General features: G+C 41.6%; 1 protein-coding gene across 15 annotated transcripts in view; it reads right to left on the bottom strand.

Annotated features, from left to right (window-relative positions):
* Syne1 (spectrin repeat containing nuclear envelope protein 1) overlaps nucleotides 1–27919 on the bottom strand; it is a 406378-nt gene that overhangs the window by 254424 nt on the left and 124035 nt on the right. For all 15 annotated transcript variants that reach the window (XM_070010443.1, XM_070010444.1, XM_070010431.1 and 12 more), the window contains 15 exons: nucleotides 27494–27646; nucleotides 25955–26098; nucleotides 23282–23455; nucleotides 21428–21586; nucleotides 20679–20843; nucleotides 18288–18422; nucleotides 15759–15917; nucleotides 15350–15558; nucleotides 14428–14536; nucleotides 11320–11484; nucleotides 10014–10181; nucleotides 8098–8268; nucleotides 7279–7419; nucleotides 3921–4081; nucleotides 1175–1325 (listed from right to left, as the gene is read on the bottom strand). In XM_070010443.1, coding sequence (XP_069866544.1) covers nucleotides 1175–1325; nucleotides 3921–4081; nucleotides 7279–7419; nucleotides 8098–8268; nucleotides 10014–10181; nucleotides 11320–11484; nucleotides 14428–14536; nucleotides 15350–15558; nucleotides 15759–15917; nucleotides 18288–18422; nucleotides 20679–20843; nucleotides 21428–21586; nucleotides 23282–23455; nucleotides 25955–26098; nucleotides 27494–27646 — 2364 coding nt within the window. The remainder of the gene's footprint in view (nucleotides 1–1174; nucleotides 1326–3920; nucleotides 4082–7278; nucleotides 7420–8097; nucleotides 8269–10013; nucleotides 10182–11319; nucleotides 11485–14427; nucleotides 14537–15349; nucleotides 15559–15758; nucleotides 15918–18287; nucleotides 18423–20678; nucleotides 20844–21427; nucleotides 21587–23281; nucleotides 23456–25954; nucleotides 26099–27493; nucleotides 27647–27919) is intronic.

Raw genomic sequence — 27919 nt, 5'->3', positions numbered from 1 at the left:
TTATTTTTAAAAGCATAGGCTATTTTTAAAAGCATCGGTTAGTTTTTGAAATAATACTTTGAGACAACACTATGGAGTTATTTCCTTGGATTTCTTTCTTTCTTCCTATTCTATTTCTAAATCTCTTCTGTTTCTTAGAATTTAATGAAAACAATTAAAAAAACCAGTTTTAAAATTCTTCCCTCAAAGATCTAGAGACCAAAATGATTCCACAACCGTTCCTTAGGAGTTTGGCCCGTTTCTCCTCACACACCACTGGAGGTGAGCAGGCTGGTACAACCCAGCCCCTGCTGCCTGATTGTACAAGACGGATGATGAACCTTAGGACCAATCTGCACAGTACATAACGAGCTATGCAACACTGCGCCCTCCCACCCACTTAGAAATTCTGAGTCATCATGTTAAATGTCTCCTCACCTTGTGATTTATGATATTTAATAGAATTAAATGGCAAAGGGTTTCCTTCTTCCAAAAATAAATGAGGAAGGAACCCAGCTAGGGAATTAAAAAAAAACAAAACCCAAATGGCTAAAAATCTGAAAACATGTGGTAGGAATTGTTTCCAAGAAAGAACAACACAGACACTCCAAGTTCAATTCTTTCCTACCCTGTTAAACCCTCTTAAACCCTCTCTGTGGGTTGTGTTGGAGCTTGGCGAGTTACCAGATCAGAATATCTCTGCACAGGCCCCAAGGTCACCCATGGAAACAAAAGAGCTGAGTCTGATGGCTTCACCAGAAACCCAATTTTCAAGCTCTTCTACTAACACTCAAGGCACGCATTTGGAATGGTTCTTATAAACAACGGTAACTGATGAATGTATTCTATGTTGTATAAATTAATCAAAAGAGTATTCCCTGGGGGGGGTGAATTCAAAATCAAGGAAAAGAATAATGCAACCAGAAAATATTTTAATGATATTGCACACAACATTGACTGGCAGTGTGTAAATCAAGACACTATTAATACAGAATTCCATCTATAAAGAGTTACCCGGTATCAGTCAAGGCCTCTTAGCTTGGTATTTTGTGAAAATTTATTTTTCATAGAGCTACATAGCAATGAAAGACTCCCCCCCCCCACCAACCTGGGAACCAAATATGATGATACAAATGGAGGAAAGGAGTCCTTAAAAGCTAGAGACAGATTGAAATGTAATGTGTGAGCAGGTCACCTTAATGTGGCTGATTTGCATGTCCATGGGCGATGGCCAGGATTCCAAGGCATTGAGTTCGTGTTCTTTCTCAGATATCCAGATGGACAAGGTCTCAAAATTACTGCCAAAATGATCCCACTTGTTTTTCACCATTTCCATGGTTTTAATACTAAAATTAACCAAATGAAGTTAAGAATGTAGGATTGTCATAGAGAACAGCAACACATTTTTCCCCCTTAAACCATCAGGTGAAAAGAGAGTAAGGACAGGTGGGATTCTTTCAAGGTTGGAACAATGTGCACAGAAAGCAGAACACACACTTGATCAGAGCAGCTTGTCAAACTCAGGTCTTCCAAATGCTACTGAATGAGCACTTGACAAAGGCAAAATTACACTTGGTCCAGAGCAGCTGGAATCAGTATGAGCTAATTAAACCCTGCACATGACCAGCAGGACTTATTTCAATAGACTATGTCAGCTTTTTAATAAGTCCTGTGTCATCAACACACCCCTTCTGCTCATAAAGGACAGATGCTTTGTGAAAACATCTGTAAAAGAGGAATGGTTTTTCTCAAGTGCATCTTTACGAATGAAGAGGGGACTGGCGGTAGGAATTGCTGCAGGTGGAACTGTTTCTATCTACAGCTAGGCATTGAGTTATAATCTATATTGCTTCCAGCCATTCATGGATGTCCTACGGTCTTGATTCTTAAAGAAGCTACCAACTCTTGTTCATGAGCACCCTGCTTTGAGACAACTTGGACTTTGTGTCACAAATTCAGTAAATAAAATTTCAACAATAGATTCTCAGTTTGTGTTATTTATATATGTAAGCAGCTGAATATGGCTTTCAGTTTAAAAAAAAGACCAAGAAACTAACAGTATATTGTTTAATTGATAAGGGCCTGTGTTAAGATAATGTCCCTGTTTACCAAAAGGCACTTGAAGACGTTGAACAAAGCATTATGGCACAAATTGATTGTCAAATTATCGAAGTATTTCCATTTCCATTTTATACCCACCATGCTCAATGCTCTTAGTAGTATATGAAATGTAAGTTACGCTATATTGAAAGTTTTTCTTTTTCTTTTTTTTTTGTTGTTGGTCGGGGGGCCTGAACTCTGGGCCTGGACACTGTCCCTCAGCTCTTCAGCTCAAGGCTAGTGCTCTACCACTTGAGTCACAGTGCTACTACAAGGCTTTTTCTGTTTATGTGGTGATGAGGAATTGATCCCAGGGCCTCATGCATGTGAGGCAAGCACTCTACCACTGAGCCACTTTCCAGCCCCTATATTGCAAGTTTTTAAGTAAAATGAAGATTCAAGCGGGTATTGTTAGTAGAACTAGTTTCCTTTCTAATAGACTCTAAGTTTTGTTATTTACATAAATTGGGGAGAATATTTAAAATAAAGTTCTCAAAGTTCACAACCTTGTAAATAATGTATTTTAAATAACAGATTTTAAAGTTGAGGTAAATGTCAAATGTTAACTTCCAGGTGTTAGCAGTATTAAAAACAGATTTGACATTTTCAAATCCATCTCAGAAATGATCTTTTATTTCTTAAGAATAGTAAGCTCTGTGTTTGATCTGTCACTAAATAGAAATTTTAGCCATATTTATTTTAAAGAATATTGGCCTCATAAATGTCCATGTAACTGGTTATCAGTAAGTTACTTCTGCTTTTAAGATAAAAAAATTAAAATGTATAAAAAACAGAGTTTTAGCAGGGCACAGGCTCATGCCTGTAACCCTACTCCGTAGACTGAGATCTGAGGACCATAGTTCAAAGCCAGCCTAGGCAAGAAAGTCTATGAGATTCTTATCCCCAATTAAGTACCAAAAAGCCAGAAATGGAATGCGGTTCCAACTGATAAGGTGCTATCCTTGTGCAAAACAGGCTAGGGACAGTGTCCAGGCCCTGAGTTCAAGCCCTTGTAATGGCACCAGAAAACAAAACAAAACAAATATATATATGGCTGTGTCAGGATCTGAATTTAGAGTCTTGCAATTGGTAGGCAGGTGCTTTGCCACTTGAGCCACATCTCTAGCCCTTTTTTCTCTTGTTATTTTGAGATAGGGCCCTGGTTTTTTTCTGGACCAGCCTAGACCACAATCCTCCTATTAAGTCTTCTCACATAGCTGGGATGCCAAGTTTTTCTGCTAAAATAGGATCTTGTGAATTTTTACCGAGGCTGGTCTAGAACTATGATCCTCCATATCTTGATCTCCTAGTAGCTGGAATTACAGGTATAAACCACTGTACTCAGGTCCAAGACAGATCCTTACAATTAATTTCTGGAAATAAAATATCAACTGGTCACAACTGGAATACTGAGGCACTATCCATGAGCTCATGAGCTTTGATTTGGAGACAGTTGGTCTATGTGATGTGTACTTAGGTCTAGAATCTGTACTGTCAAAATATCTCTCCTTTCTAACTGCTGACAGCAGAATAGTACAGCCAAAAACATTCAATATTGGGATTCTTTTCAGAGTCCCTCTGTAAAGGCCACAGAATTAAATAGATTATGGCTTTCTCATGAACACAGTCAAAGATGCAAACACCACACCACACCCCCCTCCTCTCCTTTTTCTGTCATAGATATGAGTTCCTGTGTTGAGAATTGAGTGACTTCCTCAAAACATGTTGAAGTATACAGACACTTTGAAGTTTTAAAATACTGTTTTGAATACAGGATGCAGGAAAGGCGGAATTAACATTTTATCTCACAGAAGAAAGCTTAGGACTTGTGGAGCACATACTCTTCTTCGAGCGTGTCTTCTAGTTTTTTGACCTGCTCTTCGATTGTCGTTGCCTGTTGCCGAAGCAGCTGCTTATTCTTGGGACCCAGGGGAATCTCAGAGGCTTCCTTGACCAGGTTCTTAGCCTGGACTGCAATATTTCCTGTTCGCTTGGAAAATTCCTGAGAGAAAAGATATCACAACTGTTAGGTACACGTGCAGTATGCAATCACTCTGACCTCTGGTGAGTGCATTATGTCCTCCAGAAAAGATCAATGACTGGATAAAGCCATACACGTGTAGATGGGTACTATTCTACACAGTGATAGTACTTTCGTCTGGCTGAACTGGATAGTTTTTATTTTATAAACAGAACCCGCTCTATTTCCTAGTCACTGGCAATTCTTAGTTTCTTCACTGCTTCTTATCGGAGCTGAACACTTAAAGATTCTGATCTACATTCTAATAACTAACGTATACACAAATGCTTTTATTTATTACAGGCCAGTTCATGAAATGGTCAATAGTGAATAGTTCTTTGATCATAACACTAACTTATTTCTATGCTTATTTACTTGAAGAACATCCCTTTAACCAAGTCAGTGATCTTGAAAATACTTAGTTGACTTAGTTTGATAAAGAGATATAATCTACTGTTAATGCTATTACGTCTTATATTTTTTTTGTATGCATATTCCATAATTGAAAAAAAGTGAATTTGGAACAAGTCATCCTGGGCTAGAATTCTGGCTCTGCTAGTCACTGTATGTTCCACTTTGGTAAATTTCCTTTCAGGTCCTTTCCTTGTAAAATTCAGATGACAATGTTTATCTTAGTATTTTACTCTTAGCATTCTGCTAGCAAATTCATTTCTAAGTGCCTTACACCTGTCAGGTACCAATTATCCTTTTTGTGTCCTTTATATAAAATTGAGAGAAATGGTTTTAGTCATCCTAGTCACCGATTTTCAACAATTCTGAGCTATTTTAATTCAAAAGTTAATTTAATTTGCATGATACATTGTACAATTCAGATGTAATTTGACTTTTGTCAGGTAAATAATGTTGACTACAAGACAAGAAAAGATACATACGGTGATAATCTTGAATAAAAAGATTACTGTCTTGTTTCCAATAAAAGAAAATCTCACAAGAAGTTTAAATTGTGATGAACATCCCACTTCCAAACAGCTAACACAGAACTCTAACGTAAATATTTGTAAATGTTTTTCAGTCAGAGCACCACCCAAAAGATAAAAATTAAAGCACAAATTTCCTGACTGAAAGATTTAACATGGTCATAGAAATATCAGTGTTACTTATGTAGCCTACAACAAGGAGCCTAAAATCAAGTACACACAGCTTCTTATCCAAGAGATTGACAGCATCCTAAAATATGACAATGTCCTAACACTCAACTCTGTGCTTAAAAGCACTGGTGATTATCAGATGTGAACTTAACAGTCTGCCAATTCAACTGTAAAGTGTGCATACATTGTACTCCCTTCAGAGTTCCGTGAATACCACCACCAGTATAAAACAGTGTCCCCACTCCACCCACCATGTGTCCCAAATCCCAGATCATGGAGAAAAAAATGTTTGCAAATGCTTCTGTGAGCTATGTAGGGGAAACAACACAGAGGAATCCAAATAGTGGAATGCTGCTCATCAACACACAATTAAGGAGGACAAAATAACCTTGCAAGGCCTCATGGCTACAGCCTAAGCAGACAACTCATGAGAGGCAGAATGCATGGGGAAGGGACTGAATCTCATCAGATCAACAGGAGGTGACCCAGCTCTGGCCTGTTCTAGCTCAATGACCTTGAGTACTGAGTTCAAACTTGATTAAGACCTTCAGTCCACCATAATCAAAGAAATAACAAAACCCAGCTATATAAGAGACAGCCAGGCCCGCTTTCTACAGAGGGAGTTCCACAGTAAAAGCCCGGAAGCAAGGTTCTTTCTTGTACGTGGACAGACGCCTTTCTCTATAAACCCAGTCTTTTAACCACCCCCACCTGCAACAGGTACAAAAGCCTGAGCCTTTTACACAAAAGGCCCGAGCATCTCCCCTAAATGCTCCACACCGATTTCCTGGCCAGCACCGAGTGTCCAGTGTGTATGAGCTCACAGGTAGAGCACATCAAGGGCATTACTCACACAGTCTCTGATGCCCCACTAGAATCTCAAACTCACTGTGAGTGAAGTGATTCTCACCATCTTTCCACAGCAACACCTACTCTTAGCCTCATTATCTTGGTCAGCCTCAAAATTCTGTTTTGTTGGCCTAGCTTAGTGTCATCAGCACTCCTCTTGGGCTCTGGTCCCCCAGCCTTGACTGCCACCTCCCACCCTTATTTAACTCCCTGTATGTCTAGTGGTCAGAACTTGCTAGTTGAATCCCATCTGCTAAGAAATGTATCTCCTTGCTGGGTGCCAGTGGTTCACGCCTGTAATCCTAGCTACACAAAACTGAGATCTGAGGATTGTGATTCAAAGCCAGCCTGGGCAGGGAAGTCCATGAGACTCTTATCTCCAATAAACCACCAGAAAACCAGAGGTGGCTCTGTGGCTCAAGTGGTAGAGCGCTTACCTTGAGCTGAAGAGCTGAGGGACAGCTCCCAGGCCCAGAGTTCAAGCCCCAGGACTGACCAAAAAAAAAAAAAAAAAGAAGAAGGAGAAGGAAGGAAGGAAGGAGAAAAGGGAGGGAGAGAAGGGAGGGAGAGAGGGAGGAAAGGAGGGAGGAGAGGAAAGAAAGAAAGAAAGAAAGAAAGAAAGAAAGAAAGAAAGAAAGAAAGAAAGAAAGAAAGAAAGAAAGAAAGAAAGAAAGAAAAGAAAGGTGTCTAGTGGTGTGACTCTGCTCTTAAAATTCTTAAAAGTTCAGTGGCTCCAACTCCATGCTGCCTGAGAGTGGAGGTTAGATCTTCAGAGTCCACAGTGTCGCCCACCCTTCCACACCAGTTCACGTTCTTTTGCTCTGCCTTAAGACACACAATCCTCATCGCTCACACTTCGATACCTCCATTCCATTCCCCTTTCCAGGAATGCCTGGTTGTTCTTGCTTTCAGATTCTTCTTTCTTAGTTTTACCCACCCTCCAGATATACATATATATGTATATTATATCTATATATTTTTTAATCTCTGCCACTGTTATGAGGCTAACCACTTCCTACTATTTTGAAGAACATTTATCTTAGTTCTTGAGATGTAAGTCATGACATTTACTTCCCAGTGTGTTGAAAGGAGTCTGTCATCAATAAAAAACGAGATGGATTCAATGAATGAAATAACGAAACGAAGCAAAGGAGACATAGTGTGTGTGTTTTCTCCCCTGAAAAATGAGCATGAGGGTCTAGAGGGGTTTTGTTAATATACCTTTGTCTGTTCCAGTTCTGAAGACAAACTTTCCAAACTGCTAAAACTCAGGAAGCGTTCATGGCTGGAACCTGTTTGAAAAAGGTATCTGACCACTGTCTCTTTGTTTTTCTCAAATCGTTCCCATTTCCTTAAGGTGACCTAAATTTGAAAATAAACAAATAAGTAAATAAATAAGTAACACATCCCACCATTACAGATGAGCAAAGTGTATCACAAAACACCACCACAGTTTCATTTATTTCCTAAACTGTGAACATCATTCACACAGACTAGAACAATCCTTGTCTCCTCTCTGCGAATTTCCTATCGACACAGAAGACTTGCACGCCAGGTGGTTTCTCCATCAGCCATGAAGTGAAATACAGATAAGTGACGAAGAAAACAACATCACGTTCCAATCTCTTCAAAGTAATAATAATAAAGGGAAAAAAGAAGGGAAGGAGAAAAGAGTAGGAACAACAAAATCTCCACAACCTATTTACAACATGTCAGCCTCACTTCTGGGATATGGGTAGGTTGAAGGTGCAGCTGGCTGACTTCCTGCGGAAATGAAATGATGACATATTTCAGACCTGGGTGGATGAAATCGTGGCTTTGCCCCTCATCTCAGCCGGGTGCCCGGGGACCAAGCCTTCACACTCTCTCTTCTCAGGCAAGCATAAGCACCCACCTCATAAGACTGATGATGTGATCACTCAGAGAAGTAACTCATGCAAAGCACTGAATGCCACAACAATTTGCTCCTGCGGTCAGGAGACCCACCAGGAAGTCCACACCACCCAAGGCTCCACTGAGCTAGCCTTGGCCCAGCTCTACCTGGATGCGGCGCTCCTGCCTCTCCCGGCTCTGCTCCAGGCCAGCCAGGGTGCTCTCCAGCTTCTTCAGCTCCTCCTGGCCAGGCTCGGCCAGCCCACCTGCTCCCTGCAGCGCATGCGCCATCTGTTCCTTCAGGTCTTTCTTCTTGGCTGAGACCATCTTTGTCTTTTGCTGGAAGTTGTTTAACAGATGGGAATCAATGTTACTCCCCACGCAGCTAAGTGGGACCGCGTGTACCCACACAGAGAGAAGTAGAGGAGGTACCACCTCACGCAGCCGGGGCCTGGACTGTGTGTTAAGGTTGCACCTGGCAGTCAAAACAGCAACAAGGAGGAATCTGCACTAGTTCAAAGGTGGGCATTATTTATAACATTTTATTTTTCTAAATAATGGCAATAATTGGTCTTGAGTGTTTTAGCTGCGTGAAGCTTTGAGAAAAACATTTAATTCTCCAGAAAGAATGTGGGAACAAAATTCCTTTGACCTGAGTCCTTCCAAAATAATTATTTTCTGCTGAAGACTCTCGTTTTATCATCTAGATTACAAAATGCAAATATTAAGAGAATTTCATTTCTTCCTAGGTTTATCTAGAATGGTTAATATGCTGAGGTATTATGGGGGAAACTGTCTCAAAGAAAATATTTTTTACTGAAGTATAAAATCATGGCACAGCTATGAATCTTCATAAAGTATGCATATATATATACAGGTATTTGGTCCAAGAAATATGTAAATAATTTTAAAATATAAATATCTAGAAGCATGTATTTCTTTGTCTTAAAGTGAAAACTAATAATTTTCCAAATGACTGTAAACACTATTGTCTCAAACATTTATTTCTGAGCTCATGATCTTTTTTCTAATATTAAATAAATTTTAAATCTAGAGGTTGCTAATTTACACATACTGTTAAAGCAACTTGTACTTTTCTATATGATACTTCAAATAGCTAGGAGTGGGCTAGAATTTTGTCACTCAGTATTTCCCTTTATAGTGAGTTTGTGAAGCAATATATCCCATTTATAGGCATGTTTTAGTGTATACTATTATCAGACAACTGTAAATTGATTAAAATTATCTATTATCAAGGACCGGGGCTGGGTTAGCTCATCAATACAGGTGTGCATGACATGCTTGAGGCTCTGGGCTACTTCTCCACTACCAAAAATAAAAATAAACACTATTACTAACATAAACTGGATTTCCATTACTTCTAGCACCAGAAATCTGGTACTCCAAGTAAGTTACAACTTTACAAACTAAAATGTGTTCAACATTAGCAACTCAAGATTTTAACTCAATAACCAGAGAATAGTATCTGCACTATGAAGCAATTCCTCTGTGGTTTCTTGGGCTGCTATGGAAAGACCAGTTGAGCCAGTTTCATACAGATTTTATTTCTTTTTTTTTTTTTTTTTGTCAGTCATGGGGCTAGAACTCTGTGCTTGGGCCCTGTCCCTGTGCTCTTCAGCTCAAGGCGAGCACTCTACCGCTTGAGCCACAGCACCACTTCCAGTTTTCTAGTGGTTTATTGGAGATAAGAGTCTCACGGACTTTCCTGCCAGGGCTGGCTTTGAACCGTGATCATCAGATCTCAGCCTCCTGAGTAGCTAGGATTACAGGCGTGAGCCACCGGCGCCCGGCTATCATATAGATTTTCATAGCTTAAATCATTTGTTTCCCTCTGCAGTATTCTTTGAACTTTTTGATGGTCTGGAAATTTGTCTTGTAGGATATTCTGAAATATTTAATATTTCAGAGAAAGAGCAAACATAAAGTCTCAAGTTCTTTGACCCATCCAACCAGTTCATTTCCTCTATCCCTTCTTCCCATTCCAGACAAGTTCTTGATCTTTCTCTTTTTCTGGCCAACTACCACGTTCACACACAAGCTGTGCAGGAAAGAAGAAATTCTACCTGGTGATGAAGCAGTAACTGCTGAGCTTCAAACAGATTTTCTGTGTCTAGAATCTTCTCTGCTTCTTCCTGGACTTCTTGACTACCAGAAATTAATTCCTCCAGGGAGCTCTTCATGATTTCTTTGTATTGAACACAGTCTCCAAAGTTGTTTAACATCTTTTCAACCTAGGTTTTCATGAAAAAAAAATGTAAACCAGATGTGACTTACTTAGATTTATGTAAATCTTTTTAAAAATTGAGTTTGACTGAGAGATTAATATACATATGTAAGGGGCATGGTGAGTGGTGTTTTGATATATGCATATATATACATATACATACATATACATACACACATTATGAAATGAGTTCTCTAGTCAAGCTGATTAGTCTATCGGTCACATAACGTTTACTCTGTGTGTGTGTGTGTGTGTGTGTGTGTGTGTGTGTGTGTGTGTGTGTGTGTGAGTGTGTGTGTGTGTAAGAGTACTAAGTCTATCCTTTTCAAAAGAAAATTTCAAGAATCTCCATGTTGTGTGTTAGATCTCCAGAACTTATTCATTGTTTAACTTAAAGTCAGCAGCATTGTTGGAAGAAGTGACTTTTTGTTATGGTGATGGTGAACATACACTGGAGTCTTTTTTGCTGTTGCACTGGACAATGTAAATCCATTAACTTAGAGATGAAATGGATTATTGGCAAAAGACAGGTATAACTACTAAACCCATCTTCTTACATAAATCTATATTTAAACAGAAGACAGAAGGCTTGTCTTTTCCACTCTGTTTTTACTAGTGATAAAGTAGCAAAAAAGTATACTAACCCGAAGTAGGCACAAGTTGAAGGTCAATGTGTATGCCTATATAAACATGTGTCGTAGCTAGAGCTCAGAACTATCAAATAAGCTCAAGGTTATATAGAAAATTGGGTATTAGATTTAATCTCTGGCCTTACATTTATCTGATTCTCTAAGCCTTTTTCTTAACCTTTATGGACCTTAAAGCAACTGTGACAGGATAGCAAAATTAAAATAAAATACGATAAAATAAGGTAAGTAAAAGAAACCATAAAATATATTAAATTAAATTAAATGTATACTGTCAGTTTTGGACTTCAGATACCACTGATTAACCTGAAGTAACACATCCCATAATAGCATCTCCATAATTCACACTCTATTTATCTTTCCTAACTACCTTCATGTAAGTAACTATTGTTTCAACTACGCTTCCTTTATAAAACAACTTGCTAACCTACAAGGAAAACAAAGACAGTTGCCTGGACTTCTGGCCCCAAAGTGTCTTAGAGTGAGAAATTCAAGTACCTCTGAAAGCAAAGAGAGCAATGTCTTGAAGGAGCTAGATAACTTTGCCAGCTCCTCTCCTTGGGTTTGGGCTTCTTTCTCAGAAGAAACTTCAATCAAAACTTTAAGTCTGCCTTTCAGCCAGCTAAGAGCTTCGCCTCTTTTGCTAACATCATTTCTGATCTCCTGAAGTGAAAGAACATTTTTGATTAACAATGAAGTGCAATTGCAAATCTTGACTTCCCAGCAAGAAAGAACTCAACACAAGAAGGTTTGCGAAGAGACAAAAACTACTAGTTATTTGGGCCTGGCTTACTTCACTTAATATAGAAGCATAGGTCCCATGGTTTCCCTTATTTGCAATAACTAGTATATGTCTGAGTCAAGCAGAAAAGGTCAGATAAGTTGATGTTAGGTAAATGAACCCTAAGATATGTATTCAAATGTTTTTTTCTTTGATGCGATTGTTTCTAGCACATTTATAAGATTATTTCTTTGTTGCTTTGTATGTCCCTCCCCCATGGTATAACCCCTGGAAGGGAAGGGAAAAAACAAATTGTTTAAATAGGGATACAGGTGGACCCATTGCAACAATGAGATGTACAAGTCTTTATGTCGAAAATGAACTTTACAACTTTGGTGGGAGGGGGGGAATGGGGGGGATGGGAAGAGGAAACAAAAGAGGAGGCTACAATGCTTGATAAGTAATGTACTCATGGGCTGGGAAGGTGGCTCAGTGGTAGAGCGCTTGCCTTGCATGCCTGAGGCCCTGGGTTTGATTCCTCAGTACCACATAAGCAAAAAGAAAAAAAGCCAGAAGTGGTGCTGTGGCTCAAGTGGTAGAGCACTAGCCTTGAGCTGAAGAGCTGAGGGACAGCGCCCAGGCCCAGAGTTCAGGCCCCACAACTGGACCCCCCCCCAAAAAAAAAGAAAAAAAAGAAATGTACTCATTTTCTTGCCCATGTAATTGTAATCCCTCTGTACAGTATTTTCACAATAAAAAACAACAACAAAAAAAAACTACCAGTTATTCAAAGAGCAGTAGAGAACTCGTTTGTTTTGCTTTTTTTTGCATGTGTCTTTAGCAAAAGTCACCAAATCCAGAAAGAAATGATGCCCTAATGCCCATACCTGATGAGCAAAAATCATTTCTGTCTACACTGAATGAAAGGTCACCTTCACAAGTAGATGGGTTAGATATTTACAGAGATTCCCTTGTTTCTACAAAGATGCTTCTAATAATACTAAAGCAGAAAACGAGATGCCAAGTTAGGAATTATGAATCCCACACACAGCGTTTTGAGTCTTTGTGAACTGGAAGGAGAAATGACAGCCTTGGTGGTGGTGGTGATTAGGTATTTCTTTTATTGAAGAGTTTACTTGTTGAATATTATTATGGATACACTAGAGGGTCATTTGAAAGTCAAATCACATTTTAACTTAAAGTTAAGTCACATATAATACCCCATTTTTGCTAGCTTTAGAAGTCCATACCCTACATTTTAAGATACATAAATAGGGTAATCGAGGTAGGGCATGTTTACAAGCCAAAGAAATCACTGTAAAGCCTCCAGTGCCTTTGACTTGAGGATTAGTGACAAAGGCACGGTAAGTGGCACAGCCCATCCCTCCAACACCAGCTCTGGGGCTGCTCCGTAGTGTACAGCAGTGTAGTGTACTACAGTGCAGGGTAGTGTAGTGCTCCGTAGTACTGTGTAGTACAATGTAGTATAGTGCAGTGTGGAGCAGTCCAGTGTAGTGCAGTGTTCTGTAGCATGGTACAGTGCAGTATACTGGAGTGCAGTGTCGTGTAGTACAATGCAGTCCAGTGTAGTGCAGTACAGTGAGGTACAGCGCTCTGGCATGTAGTACAGTATACTGTAGTGTAGCACAGTGCTGTGTAGTGTAGTGCAGAGCACTACAGTGTAATACAGTATAGTACAGTGCACTGTAGTGTAGTACAGTGGAGTGGAGTGCAAATCATCTGGAGATGGCTAGTTCCAAAAGCACATGGCCTCTGTATTCTATTTTTAAAACTATCCTTAAGTAGGGTTTCAATTCCTGAGTCAGTCTGAGGGCATTGCGTCTTGCTCAATGTCACCCCTTTCAGCATTCTCCCCTATGTTCCCCCAACCCCCCATTCCCTCAAACCACCTGCTTTAATTTTCAGATAGATAGCTAGATAGATAGAGATAGAGATAGATAGATAGACAGACTGATAAAGATAGATAAAGATAGATAGATAGAGATAAAGATAGATAGAGATAGATAAAGATAGATAGATAGACAGACAGACAGACAGATAGATAGATGGAATATTGTGCAATCTGCATTCTACAATGCAATTTTTTACCTACAATAACACTCTCTTCTGCTGTGTTTGTACTGTGATACTGGTGAGCCCCTCCTGCATGTGACATGATTATAATCAGATAATAAAAAACAGCACTCAGAGAGCAGAAAAAGAAAGGAAATACATTTTCCTTGGCAACAACTACATGACTTGCAAGAGTGTAACATGCAGAATACTCATAATAGATAGAAAGGGCAAGCTAAGAGGGAGAGACCTGCCCCATGCCATTCCCAGAACCCAAACTGCGTTCAGACCTGAGGCTCTGCCTGGCTTTCTGGCTGGCTTTCTCTGTAGCTGTATTCCAGCCAAAGTAGGGATGAAATGGATCTGTCCAGGCTGAACATGACCAAGAGGACATGCTCTGTCTCTACCTCATAAGGGCTCTACCTTGTCCACTTTCCCACTCTTTCTCTGTCCTGTCATTTGCATAAGTAAAAATGTATTGTTCAATGTCCTTGTTTTCTGTAACAATTCTTAAGTCTCCATGGGCTTCTCCACCCATGCAAGTAATTTTTCGCTCAGTATTTGCCCAGTCACTCACGATGAACAAAGAGGTACCACGGAGCCTGGCTAAATATCAAAGTTGATTTGCTATCCAAGATTCAATAGGAAAAGAACTCACAGTTCTCCACAGTAATCTTTAAGAAAGGGCTCAGAAGCCTCAGGATGTTTCCAAAGGAGAAAGAGAAGCACTAGAGACATTTTCTAACACTAAGTATTTATTTGTTTTTCTCACTAGAAATTTTTCCTCTGGAAAAACAGGGGCCAGAACTTACATCCACGGCACGCTTGACCTCGCTGTGGTTGGCAGTGTTGATAGCCTGATTCTTGATTCCCTTCAACTGGCTCTCCCTGACAGATGTCCAAGACGACAACTCAGAAAATCTGAAAGAACACAAAACCTCTTCTTAGTCAAAGGAGAAAACGATCAGCAGGGTTAGAATATGTTCTCTACTGCGAATTCATTGACAAAAATGAAACAAGTGACTACCACACAAGTTAGCAAACTTTCTGAAAACTTTTAACATCAAGATCTGGACAGGGGGCTGGGAAGGTGGCTCAGTGGAAGAGTGCTTGCCTTGCATGCCTGAGGTCCTGGGTTCGATTCCTCAGCACCACATAAGCAGAAAAAGCCAGAAGTGGTACCATGGCTCAAGTGGTAGGGCACTAGCCTTGAGCTGAAGGGCTGAGGGACAGCACCCAGGCCCAGAGTTCAGCCCCACAACCAAAAATGAAAAAGATCTGGACAGGGATGGGGACCCCCCCATGAGCTCCAAAAGTTGGAGGAGCTCAAGATCAGGACAAAGCTGTGTCTCAAAGCCTCCTGAGCACCTGGAGGAAGGAAGAGACACCTGAGACCTAGACTCACCTGTCCCCACTAGGGTGAGACAATGAGCCCACGTGCAGAAGTCCCTCTGCATGGGGAACACCAAGGAGGAAAGGATTTGCGGCGTTCCCCAAAGATGGAACACCTGCGTTAATTGGAAATAGGAACCCTCATTCTGCTTCTGATGGAAACCTCTTCATCTAAACGAGTGAAGCATTTTTTTTTTGTACAAGAGCCTGGGGCAAGATAGGCAATCTGATTTTCTGACATGAAATATTCATCATTTCTTTCTGAAGAAGAGTAATGATCTCTGCATGAACAGAGATCCTCCAGAGAGACTAAGTGGTTCTCTGGAGACAGCGGGTTCCTACCTGCTCATGTAGTCCTCCCACTTGTCGGGGTCTTCCACCAGCTTCTTGTAGGTGCTGCCAATGGCCGCACGGAGCTCCTTGAGCGCCACCTGGCAGGCTCCAGGGGTATCCCTCATGGGGTCCCTCACGGGGAGTTTCCCGCAGAGCTCCTCAATGAGCTGCAACCTCTTCTCACAGAGATGATGAGGACCTTTGTCGCTGAAGAAAATCTAGTGAGCAATACATGTTTTTATAAGGCCAGCGGGGAGTCACAGGGCATCTTTGCATTGCCATAGAACTAAAGGAAGATCACCATAGAGCGCCATCTATAGTCAGGAAGCTACTTTTTTTCTTTTCAAGCCCAATTATACCCGTTAAATTGTTATGCACCTGTGCATGGTTATGCAGCCGGTACCCATGGGAGACGTACCCTGTGCTCTTCGATGGTCTTTTCGCTGCCTTCCTGGGATGCAAGCCTGGCCTCTCTCTCCAGTTCAGTTCTGCACTCCTCGAGGGACGCCGAGAACCTGTTCTTCTCTGCAGCGATCTTCAGGTGAAGCAAATGATAAGGAGCCTCTCCTTGAATATCCTGCGTGCCAGGGAAAGTTCCAGCAATACAGAACCATTATTTCTGGTTATGGACATTCCCACCAGAAGTGGGAATAATAACCTACCACATGCACTTTGTACTTCCAATCACTGGCAACACAGCGAATCCTTTCCCTGTTGCCGGTCAGGGTTATCTCACAGTGAAGGTTCTGTTTAATGTTCACAATAGCCCTGCTCAGGATTCACGTTCCTGTTTTGTTGTAGGTGACACCACGGAGGCTCCTGGGTAAGTGGCAAAGCTAAGCTCCTGAATGGAGATTCCACTCACACTCCCACTGCCTTTTCCCCAGCATGAACCCTCTGATTCAGGAACTACACTGTGAGCTGGGAAGGCCAGGTATTTTACCCACTTCACAAAGTCAAAGAAACCTTTATCACGTCCCATCTCCCTCCAAACACCAAACTCAGGGCTGTTGACCACCTGCTACACCTTCTTCTCCCTACACCACATATTCAGAAAACAACCATGCAAGCAAATACTCACTACATCAGTTTTTATGTTCTCCTTATATGATATGAAAATAGGCTTTGATATTGCTTGTAGCTCTGTACTAAGTGTAGCCGACTTATAGCTCAAAGCAATTAAAAGGACTGTCTTTAAAATAGCCAACGGATGAGAAAGATGACAGGCGGTAGAAAGGCTTTGGTAGAGTAAAATGTGTGTGTGTAAGGAAAACACAACCTTTCATTGTCGTCTCTATTCTAAGCGTTACAATAGGCTGTTTCAAATGCCTGTTAGAAAGCTTAATCTCTTTTAAGAATCTTCTTATTTTTACTGACACTAAAAATTTCAGATCGAGCAAGCGCAGACTGTACTTCCTTTGCTTTGCTTCTACACACAAGGATGATGTTTTAGCCCATGTTGCTGAGATTCTCACAGTACTAGCCCATACTTTGAGTTTTAGCTGCCAGCCTTCTAAGCCCCAAGACTCCCTAACATAATGTACAGAAAACAGCCATCTTGGGCTGGGAATGTGGCTTGGTGGTAGAGTGCTTGCCTAACATGCATGAAGCCCTGGGTTCGATTCCTCAGTTCCACATAAACAGAAAAAGCCAAAAGTGGTACTGTGGCTCAAGTGGTAGAGTGTTAGCCTTGAGCACAGAGAGGCTCAGGGACAGTGTGCAGGCCCCGAGTTCAAGCTCCAGGACCAGCAAAAAACAAAAACAAAAAAACCAGCCTCTTCTGATAGCTTTGTCCCCTGCAGCCAGGAACCTTCCCCCTGGGGGCCCCAGGATGCACAGTGACACGGCCGTGGCCTCCAGAGCTGACGGCAGGGCAGGCAGACTGCAGGTGCTGGGCTTGGTATTGCTTCCCACAGTGCTCCACCCAGGCCACACTGTGTTCCCCTGTGTCCCCCCTCCCACACATGCCCTCTGGCTTTCTCTCCTCCCCAGGTTTCTGCTTCTTTCTTTAAGGCACCATCTCACACTCTTCTCCATCCCCTGGTGACTCCCGGTCTTTCAAACCTTTCATAAATAGAACATCTTATTCATTTGTGCATTGAAAAATGTATTCTAGTTTTATTCTTTGCAACTCATTATCTCCCTAATTGAATCCTAGAGGAAAGGATTATGCTTTTTTTTATCTTTGAATCCTTACCGAATAAATGCTTTTATTCATATTTTTAGATCAAAACTTTGTAAGCCAGATGGTAAAATCATTGAAGACAGCAAACATATGTGTGTATGTATGTATACATACATATATATCTATATACCCACATACATACATATATATTTGTAATTTAAATTATATGACTAAGATGATTAATTCACCTTTATTAGGTGTGGTTGAACAAGTTAAATGTCCCTGCCATACCTGTTTCCCTCAAACCGGGAGATAGAGGGCTCAAGTAGTTTAATAAAACCATATGCATGGAATCACAAAAGTATGCCCTCTTATATCATGCCTATTCAAGTCAACTTTGTTTTAGCTTTGGTATGTTTCTCTTTTGTTGTTGTTGTTGTTTTTGTGCCAGGACCAGTGCTGGAACTCAGGGCCTGAGCATTGCCCCTGAGATTTTTTTTTTCCTCAAGGCTAGTGCTTTACCAATTGAGCCACAGCTCTACTTCAGGCTTTGTGGTGGTGAGCTGCAGATGAGACCTTCCTGCTCGGGCTGCCTTCAAACTGTAACTCTCAGAGCTCAGCCTCCTGAGTAGCGAGGATGACAGGGGTGATCCACCAGTGCCTGGCTAAATCCAGTTATTTTTCATGGGAAAGCTAAATTCCATGACTTTCACGAGTGTCTGCATTTCCCTTACACGTGGACCTGCGCTTCCCATGCACCCTGCCATCACGCCTGGCCTGGTGTGCTCCACTCTGGGTTCTCAACTCTGAATCCTGACCCACCTTCCACTGCTTATGCAGCTTCCTGACCGCTTCCTGCAGCCCCTGCTGCTCCTGCTCAGGGAGAATGTCCGTGAGCTCATCACACGCTTTCAGGAAGGCGTTGAGCACCCTCTGGTCCAGCTGGCTGAAGAACTCCTGGCAGAGGGAAGAGCAGTCATGACGCTGGGCAGAAATCAGGGCCCCGTGGGGCATGCTCACGCCTCTGACAAGCCTCGTGGTCAGCTGCAGGCCTCTCCCGGGCGCCGTGCAACCACTGTTTGTTGTCAATAATAGGCTGTAATTCTCTAGAGTTAGGATTCACAACTCATCACCTCTGTCCTTCAACTAGTACTTTTTACATTTTAGTGGGGGAATAAAAAAGATCTTTTTGCTTTTCAACTTCCAGTAGACTATTCTGGAAGGCAAGTGGTAGGCCTCAGGACCTTGATTCTATTACGACTGAACTCTGGTATGGTCAGAAGCACAGGGCAGAAGCCAAGACTAAATCAGAAGCCCTCATTTTTTAATAGCAATGTGTTTCAGACATGACAGTTCCTATGCCCCATTACCACGTGTCCTCATCTGCACACTGCAACTCTGGGTGGAACCTTGCCCTTCCTATACAGTTGTTTGTTGATGCTCTAAACCCCAGAGTTGATGGAATTGGGTGATGGGACTTGTGGAGCGGGGGAGGGAGGAATTCATTTAGGTGACATCAAAAGAATAGAACTTCCATGACAGGAATTAAGACTTTATGGGAAGAGAGCCCAGAAAGCTTGTGATCTTGCTGACATACAAGGACATGGAAAAGATGGCCAAAAAGAGGAACTTCATCAATACCCTACCAATTTTAGATCCATGGTCTCAAATGTTTAGCCTCTAGATCTGTAATAAAATACACTTCTATTGCTGAAGGCACTGTCTATGGTATTTTGTTATAGCACCTTGGATACCAGAGGCAATTCACATGTAGATATGAATGGATGTCTTCTCCAGCCTTGTGTGCATCCATGCAGAGATGTTTTGAAACCACAGTGATCCAAAGCAGAGAATGCAGAGACAGTTGTGTTATAAACAGCATGACATGCTTCATGCTCCAGGGCCACAGAAACCAACCCTAAGTCTAGAGAGCTCCAATCCTATTGCTGACATCACCCTCTGAGGGCCTGGTCCACAAAAATGTCTTGAACTATTGGGACAACTACTGCACAGTGCAGCCCCACATGGCACTTCATGCATTAGTAGTCTCACAGCTGGTCTAATTTACATAAGTAGGATAATTATGAGGATGGGCTCTAAGTATGAGGATGAGCTGGGCATCAGCTGCTGGACTCCAAATGACCAAGTATAGCAGAGCAGGTCTATGATGACCAGAGTGAAAAACACGTGGGCAATCACCTCAAGCTCTCTGTTGAATTTTTAAGGAGAAGCTGAGATTGTAGGCATCATGGTTTGAAGGAAAACTAGGCAGCAAAATATGTCCTCAAGACCCTTGCTTGGGGCTGGGAATGTGGCTGAGTGGTAGAGTGCTTGCCTAGCAGGCATGAAGCCTTGGGTTCCATTCCTCAGTACCAGATACACAGAAAAAGCCAGAAGTGGCACTGGGGCTCAAGTGGTAGAGTGCTAGCCTTGACCAAAAGAAGCTCAGGGACAGTGCCCAGGCCCTGAGTTCAAGGACTGGTTAAAAAAAAAAAAAGATCCATTCTTAAAAAAAAATACTCTGGATGCAAGCAGGACACAGTAGAACCTTCCAGATGCCCTGGCTACCCAGAAGGCTAACATAAGGGGATTACCCCCAGCTCATGCCAGGCAGGAAGTGAGACCCCCACCATGGAGAGAACCAGCAAAACTCAACAGTAGAGGCTTAGCCCCTCTGGAATCTTAACTGAGGACTGTATTTGAGGCCAATCCAGGACAGAAAATTCCCCAAAACTCTGTCTCCAAAATAAGCAGAAAAGGCTTGGCTAGAGGTATGACTCAAGTGGTAGAGTGCCAGCTAATAGAGTGAGCCAAGCAAGCATGACCCCCCATTCAAACCTCAGTACTCATGAAATAAACTAATAAACTAGCTAACTGGCAAAAACACAAGAGAGAGAGAGAGAGAGAGAGAGGTGAGACAGAAAGAGAATCTTTACTTACATATGCATTTCTGAGCTAAATCACGAGAGTCAGTTAGAGACCCTGTTTACTATTCCAGAAGCTTAAGAATCGTCTTTCATAAGTCAGCAAATCAACGGCTGCTGGAGTGGTTATTTTCATCTATCTACAAAGTTCCTGCCTTCTTGGCTTATTATCTCTCTACCCGACCAAACCTTCCGCAGTACAGTAAAATGGTCTTTTCAGTTTCTCAGCCAAGGTCACTCTTCCACAGGCCCTGGGGTCACCGGGCCACAAAGGGCAGAGGTCACTCACGGTGTGTGTCCGCAGCAGCACCTCTGGGTCTCCCTTCTCCTCCAGGCCCTCCTGAGCCACCCGCAGCACCTTCTCCAGCTCTGCCCGGGACTCCTCAAATTTCTTCATCAAGCGACTGTTGGTTTCCACGTGTTTCTTCCAATCTCCAGTCTTCTTGACCATGTTCTTGGTGGGAACAAACACCGTCATCCCTTGGTGTCCTCAGGGAGTTGATTTCCGGACCCCCAAAGGACCCAAATCTACAGATGTTCAAGTCCCTTATAGAAAATGCTGCTGTGTTTGCCCATAACCCACACACATCCCCCTCTGTGCTGTACATCATCTCTAGTACTTCAATGCCTCCCACAACATAAACCTGCTGTGTTGTTCCGCAACTAGTGACAAGGAAAAGTAAACACCGCACATGATCATGATCGGTGTAAATGCATTTTCCCCCCAATATGTTCATCTCATAGTTGGCAGAACTCACATGGGCATAAACTGGAGGTGACCACAGCTTGATGCTGCTTTCTCAATAGTGAATTTTTTATATACATATTCTTTTTTGTTTTAACCAACACTTGGAAGGAAGACATTTCATTATGATGAAAATGCTTAACTCTTTTCGATCTTAGTATTAGGGGAATAAAAGGCAATAAATACTTGCCTTCCAAGTATCTGATAGTGAGGGATTGGGGCCAGTTCTGCTTATTCGTCCTGACCCCTGTTCTGACCTGGGCTCATGGTACTGAAGCAGGGAAGCAAATTACCTGGAAGGCAAGGTGGACGTCTGCAAGCTGTCTCTGCAGCTTCGTCTGATCAAAATGCTTCAACACGTTGCTCAAGCTCACGAACTTCTGGACACTTTGACCCCCTTTCTCAATGAGTGTCAAGGTTTTCTTACAGCTTTCTTGACAAGCTAACAGTTCCTACAGGGAGAGAAAAGTAAAAATAAATATTGTTTACCTGACAAAGTAAAATAATGGGCAGGCAAGGAGGAAGGAAGGAAGGAAGAAAGGAAGGAAGGAAGGAAGGAAGGAAGGAAGGAAGGAAGGAAGGAAGGAAGGAAGGAAGGGAGGGAAGGAGGGAAGGAGGAAGGGAGAGAGGGAGGGAGGAGAAAGAGGAAGGAAAGGGAAAAGTAAGGTATGGAGAAAGGGAAAGGGGAGAGAGGAGGGAAATGGAAATGGGAGGAGAATATTAGGAGGAGAATGTTAGAAGAGAGGGAAAAAGGGAGGGATAACTTTACAAATAATAACAGCATTATACAGTTCTATATAATAATCTATTATATATTATATATTATATACAATATGTTATATCTATTCTTATTCTTTAAAAAGTACAAGTGAGATTTTCTTGACACTAAACTTTTTGTGGACTTCTGGAATACAATGCCTAAATCTATTGGTAGAAATCTGATAAACTTTCTGTTTTAGTTAGTAAATTAAATAAGTTGATAACAGAAGGCTATAACCTCATACCCATTGACATCAGCCTTCCTATTTCAAGACAGGGCTGGAGTTTTGGCTCTGCTTCTAAAATATATTCCTGCCAGTTCCTGGTGGCTCACATTTGTAATTGTAGCTACTAGGAAGGCAGAGGTTAGAAAGACTGGCGTTTAAGCCTAGGTAGGCAAAAAAAAATCAATTAGACCCCATCTCAATTAATAATTGTGTGTAGTGGTACATTATGTCACCCCAGCTATGGAAAAGGCAAGGATTGGGAGGATCATGGTTGCAGGGATTGCAAGACCTAATCTCAACAGAAGAAAGCTGGGTTGTCAATGGCCTATGCCTGTAATCCTAGCAACTTGGAAGGTTCAGATTTGAAGGACCCAAGTTCAAGGCAAGTGGAGATAGACGCATAAGACCACTTCTCAAACAGATCGACTTGTGGACTTGTGACACTAACTATGTGGGAGCTGAGATTGGAGAGGACCTCAGTCCTAACCAGAAGAATCTGGGCATGGTAGCCATGCCTATCATCCCAAAGATGCTAGGAAGTATCAATAGGAAGATTATAATATGAGCATGCCCAGCAAAGAGTAACTATTGGTTATCTCAAAAACAGCCAGAACAAAAAGGCCTGGAGCCATGGCTCAAGCAGAGGAACCATGAGTTCAAACCCCAAGTAAACAACAACCAATTGCCAAATAAACACTAACAACAACAGCGACAACAAAAAACCATATTCCGTGGTTTAGAGATATTGTGAACCTCTGTACTTGTAGCTGAGAATGCTCAGCATCAGTGTACACAAAGCAGATGTTCACCAATGCTTGCTGAGTATGGTCAGCTTGTGCTACTCAAAACAAACTGGACTTCCCAATTTTGCTCAACTCGGGAAACAAGTGCCTCACTTCCACCGGCCCAGGTTGCTCCAAGTCTTTAGCTCACTTGCCCTTGGAAGACAGCTCAGAATACCAACCTTCTCCAGACATGAGTGGAGTTCATCTTTGGACAGAACCTGCACTCTGGCGTTGTATTACTAGTACTCTACTATTTGGGGCGGGTAGGGGGGGAAATCTTTTGGTACCAAGGGAATTTCTATTAACTGTGAGCAACACTTCAGCCTTGTGATGGATGCATTAAAGTAGCGAGGACTCACGCAGGGAATTCTCTTACTTGGTGCTTCTGTTTAAAAAGAGCACTGGATTGTGCCTCCCGCTCGAGGACTGCGATAATGTCGTTGATTTTCCCGAGAGTTTCATAGAAGCACATGATCTGCTTTTCCAGCTCCTCCAATGGGACGGACAGCTGCCGGGCCTCATAGAGGAGGGGGGAGTGATATTCTTTGACCTTTAAAGACACCAAGACAAAACTCCCATGAAAGGCCACAAAAAGCCCGAAGCCACCCAGGGCTTATGTATCTCTAAACACTTTTCTCTGACGCTATTTCCTCTCGATGGTTATAATGTGTTCCAAAGAAACCCAAAAACATGAAACAATTTTCCCACGGAGACAAATAAAGGCCTATGGAGTTTCCCCCTGAAAATGCATCTGAGTCTCCATCTGCTTGGCTCTTTCGCGTCACAAGGATCCCTGAAGCAAGGCAGATGGCACAGATTCCACTTCAGAAAACACCCCCACGCTGGCCTTGACATCTGACCTGAGATGGTCAGCAGTTATTACACTCTTTAGACATCTTCCAGACTGATTTTCACGTGCGTTCCTAGCTGCGCCCTGAGATGGAGGTTCTTGTTCAGTGCACCAAGACATTCATTTCTCTCTTCCTGATACCCTGGGTTGCTACCTCTTACCAACTTCTAGCTTCCTGTGTATCAACATTTGACTTGTTCTAAGCACACACACCCCACACCAGTGTACTCCTGAAGGTTTCTCTCATTGGAAATGTCTTCCAGGCCTGAGTAGAACCAGCCCTGATCTGTAAGCAGTCTATACATCAACATTATCTTTTTGATACATCCATGTGTGTCCAGAGTTTAAGAGCTCCCATAAAGACTTTGCCTGGCTACTTTTGTGTTGGATTCCATGACCACAGAAACCTTCAAGAACTTCTCTCCCTATTCATTTACTTAAGGTTGCTCCCAAAGCATATAATCAGGGTTCGTAGACCATGGCTTGTTTGTTTTATAAAATATGAAGATAATAATATACTAATGCCATCAGCCACATTCCCCAAGTAATATTGGAGAAGATGTGTTACAGGATAACAATGTTGTGTTAAGAGGCTACAGAATTCTGTATGCAGTAATACTTCCATAGTCTAGAATATACAGCTTGACTGATAAACTCTTCAAATGAAGGCTGTTGGTTTCCATTGCAGCAGACTGCTAAAATTAGCTTGAACAAAACCAAGAGAATCTACTACTATGTGTAAAATCAGTGTGCATCATTCATCCTTCCTGGGTATAACAGATAAATCTATCAAGATTCTTGTTTCCCAGCCAGCATTAAAGAAAACATAGTGACCTCATTGTGCTGTTCAGGTATGCACTGTCTGGCTATCTCCCAGCTTTTATGTTCATGAGCTTTATGGCTTGAATTTGGACATGGATTCAGGATGTTCTCATCTGGGACACAAAGCTCTATTGATGGCCTCTTCTACTTGGCACAGTTAACATTGCCACAGCTCTACACTGGCTGAGGCCACAAAGTACAAGCCTACCAATGGCCCCATAAAGCCATTGGAGAAGTGACTTACTCCTCAGCAAATTCTGCTGCAGCAACAGTGCCATTACTGTCCATTTCCTTTAAGTCATAAGCGATTCCAACTGGAATGTTGCCGTTAAATGAACTGAAAGTCAACTTCTAATGCATGCCAAATTGACAATGTTTTCCCTTTTGTCATGACCTCAATTTCTTCTATTCTCTTTGTTTTACATTCTTTTTTTTTTTTTGTCGGTTGTGGGGCTTGAACTCTGGGCCTGGGCACTGTCCCTCAGCTCTTCAGCTCAAGGCGAGCGCTCTACCACTTGAGCTACAGCACCACTTCCTACATTCATTTTTATCAGTAATTCCTTAAGGTTATTGATTTCACTGGAGTTACTCTTTCTCTTCTGTTTGATAGATACTTCCACTTCACTTTGTTTTCCAACTGTTCTTTATAAAAATATGTCTAGTCATTTGCTTAAATGCTCATCCATTCTTCCATTATACAAGCTAAGTAGACTTCAAAAGCAATAATATTTTTCCAGAATTCAAGTTTAGATGAAAGATCTCCATTAGAACCCCCAAAGCTCCTAAGGAAGAATATCTCTCAATTAAACATAAGGCTTTACAACTGGTTCTCTCTACTCTCCTTCTAGAACCAGGCACACAAAATAGCACAAATGGAAATCAGACACCTAGAATGAACTTGGAGAGAAGAGAAGGGACGAATTCCCCATTTCAACATCACATTGGCATAAAACAGTACAACTAAACTTAGAGCAGAGGTATATCAAATCTCAACAAAGATTCATCAAAAACTATGGTCCTCTTCCTTCTCCCCCTCCTCCACTCTCCATCTGTCCCAAACTCTCTTCTCTATTTTATCACATTTAATTCATCTCCTCTGGAGGGAGAGGAAACCATCTTTCTATTAAAATGTAGCTCTAGCACTCCTACATTAACAGAGGAGAGACTATGCTATTTTATCACCCATGATGCTGATCCGTTTTCCTTTGCAAATTTGTGTATATGGTATAAAAGACCGAATAGCTAAACCAGGAATCCCGGTACAAATGAAAGTATGATTTGTCACGAGGAAGGGATCTGCCGTGGGTGACAGAGGAACACTGAGGCACAGGAGGAGTGCGGGTGGCTCACTGCCCATGTGCACTGAGCGCTTCACACCTTGGACAGCTGCTCTTTGAGTCTGGTCATGGTCGCAAGCATTTCATTGGCTTCCTCTTGGGGGCTTTCTTTGGCAATGAGATGCGCTGTCTTTGTCATAATTTTATACTGAGCATCCATCACGGGCAGCCTCTGCTCAATGTCCTGCATGGACCATGGAGGAGAAAAAAAAAAGCTCCATTAGTGTGTGAGACATTGTCTTTCAATCTCAAGATTCTGCAGAAGGCAGAACTAAAATCAATATGTGCTGCACAGTATTCCATGGTTGTTATAAATGTTTTCAGATGCAAGTCATTGCTTTCCTTCTTTACTAATATAAAAGCAATGTTAACACAAATAAAATTAAAAAGTCCTTCCCTTTCAAAGTGACCTTACGTTAACCATAAAGATGAGTTGAAGGAATCTTTACCTTTCTGAAGAATGTTTTCTATAGTGTAGAAATTCTGCATCATGTCAACGCATCCTAACCACCTGTGTGGTAATTCTGACTTTAAAAATAAAACTTTTCTTAAAAATAATTCATCTGTCATTGTAGAAAACTTATAAGTGACTAATTTTAGGGGGATTGGTAAGGTAGCAGAGGCCTGTAATGCCAGCTGTGCAGGAGACTGAGATCAGGGAATCAAGTTAGTGAGACTCTATCTATGAAAACAAAGATGAACGTGTCTGCACGTATCTGACATTATAGCTAGGCAAGAAAGGAGAGACAGTGTGCAAGGCTGGTACTGAAGAAAAAGTAGGAGACCTTATTTTTTAAAAAATACACTAAACCAAAAGGGGTTGGGGGTGTTGTTCACTGGTAGAGCATCTGCACAGGTCCTGAGTTCAAATATCAGTACAGTTAAAACATAGAGTAGCAAATTTTTAAATTATTAATGGTGAGAACTGAAGCCAATGTCTCATTAAACTACCATTGGTTTGTTTTTTACATCTTTCCATTTTTAGGAAAAAAAACACAAAAAACGAAAAATAAATGATGAGCATCAGTGAGTTTACTTTTCCTGCTTAATATTACACTGTAAAATTATGTTGGATTAAATATTCTACTATCTTATTTTCAAGAGTTACAGGCTCTTCAAATATGCAACTACCACAATTAGTTCAATAAATTTATTTTTTACTGTTGGATTCAGCTATGTGGAGATACTACCTGTAGCTATCTCTTGGTCTTCTTAATGTTTTCTAATTTAGTTGCGGGAAAGAAATGACAACTTGAAAAACTATTTGGAAGTTATTTTGTAAAATCAAAACATATGTTTTAAAAATTCAATTACTTTTTTGAATGAAAGGCACAAACCAACATTATGTCAAAATTATCATCAGGATATAGAGACACACATTTGCCAGGATCTAAGGAATACCATCAGTCATTAGTTTCATGACAGACTTTCTTTTTTTTTCTTTTCTGCCTGGCTGATTTTGAACCATGATCCTCAGATCTCAGCCTCCCGAACAGTTAAGATTACAGGCACGAGCCACCAACATCAGGTTGTTCTGTCTTTGCTTTGCTTTTCATTGTATAATCCAGGACCTTCTCACCTCCAAGTCTTGAATTAATAACTTGACATTAATAAATGATACTTCTAAGGACCCATGAATTTTCCCTTGGGCTTCGGTTGCAAAAGCAGAGAGGGTAGTGATACAGTCTGTGTATTCCTTCTTCATTCTGTCCATCTCATCCGCCCGAGCATACTGTGAGAGAGGAGACAATGTGGGCAGCTCGCACACGGTGGACTAGAACCCGCAGCCCTGCCCACATATTCCCATGTGCTCTGCATCTGCTGCGTGCTCAAGCACGACTCTAACTCCTCATTCCCATTTTATAGAAGTCTGAAGTGAATCCAATTCAAGAGCTGCGATTTGGAAGGCACATCATGCCATCCTAGCAGGCTCCATATGTCCACATAATCTTGAATCAAACTGCCTCTCCAGAACGTTTCTCCATCATAAATGGAAGAGAATGAA

This window comes from Dipodomys merriami, unplaced genomic scaffold (genome assembly GCF_024711535.1).
Source record: "Dipodomys merriami isolate MVZ:Mamm:240054 unplaced genomic scaffold, mDipMer1.0.p SCAF_8, whole genome shotgun sequence".
In the NCBI taxonomy this organism is placed as follows: Eukaryota; Metazoa; Chordata; class Mammalia; order Rodentia; family Heteromyidae; genus Dipodomys; species Dipodomys merriami.
The sequence above is the reverse complement of the archived record's forward strand: the minus strand, read 5'-3'. Positions and strand labels throughout refer to the sequence as shown.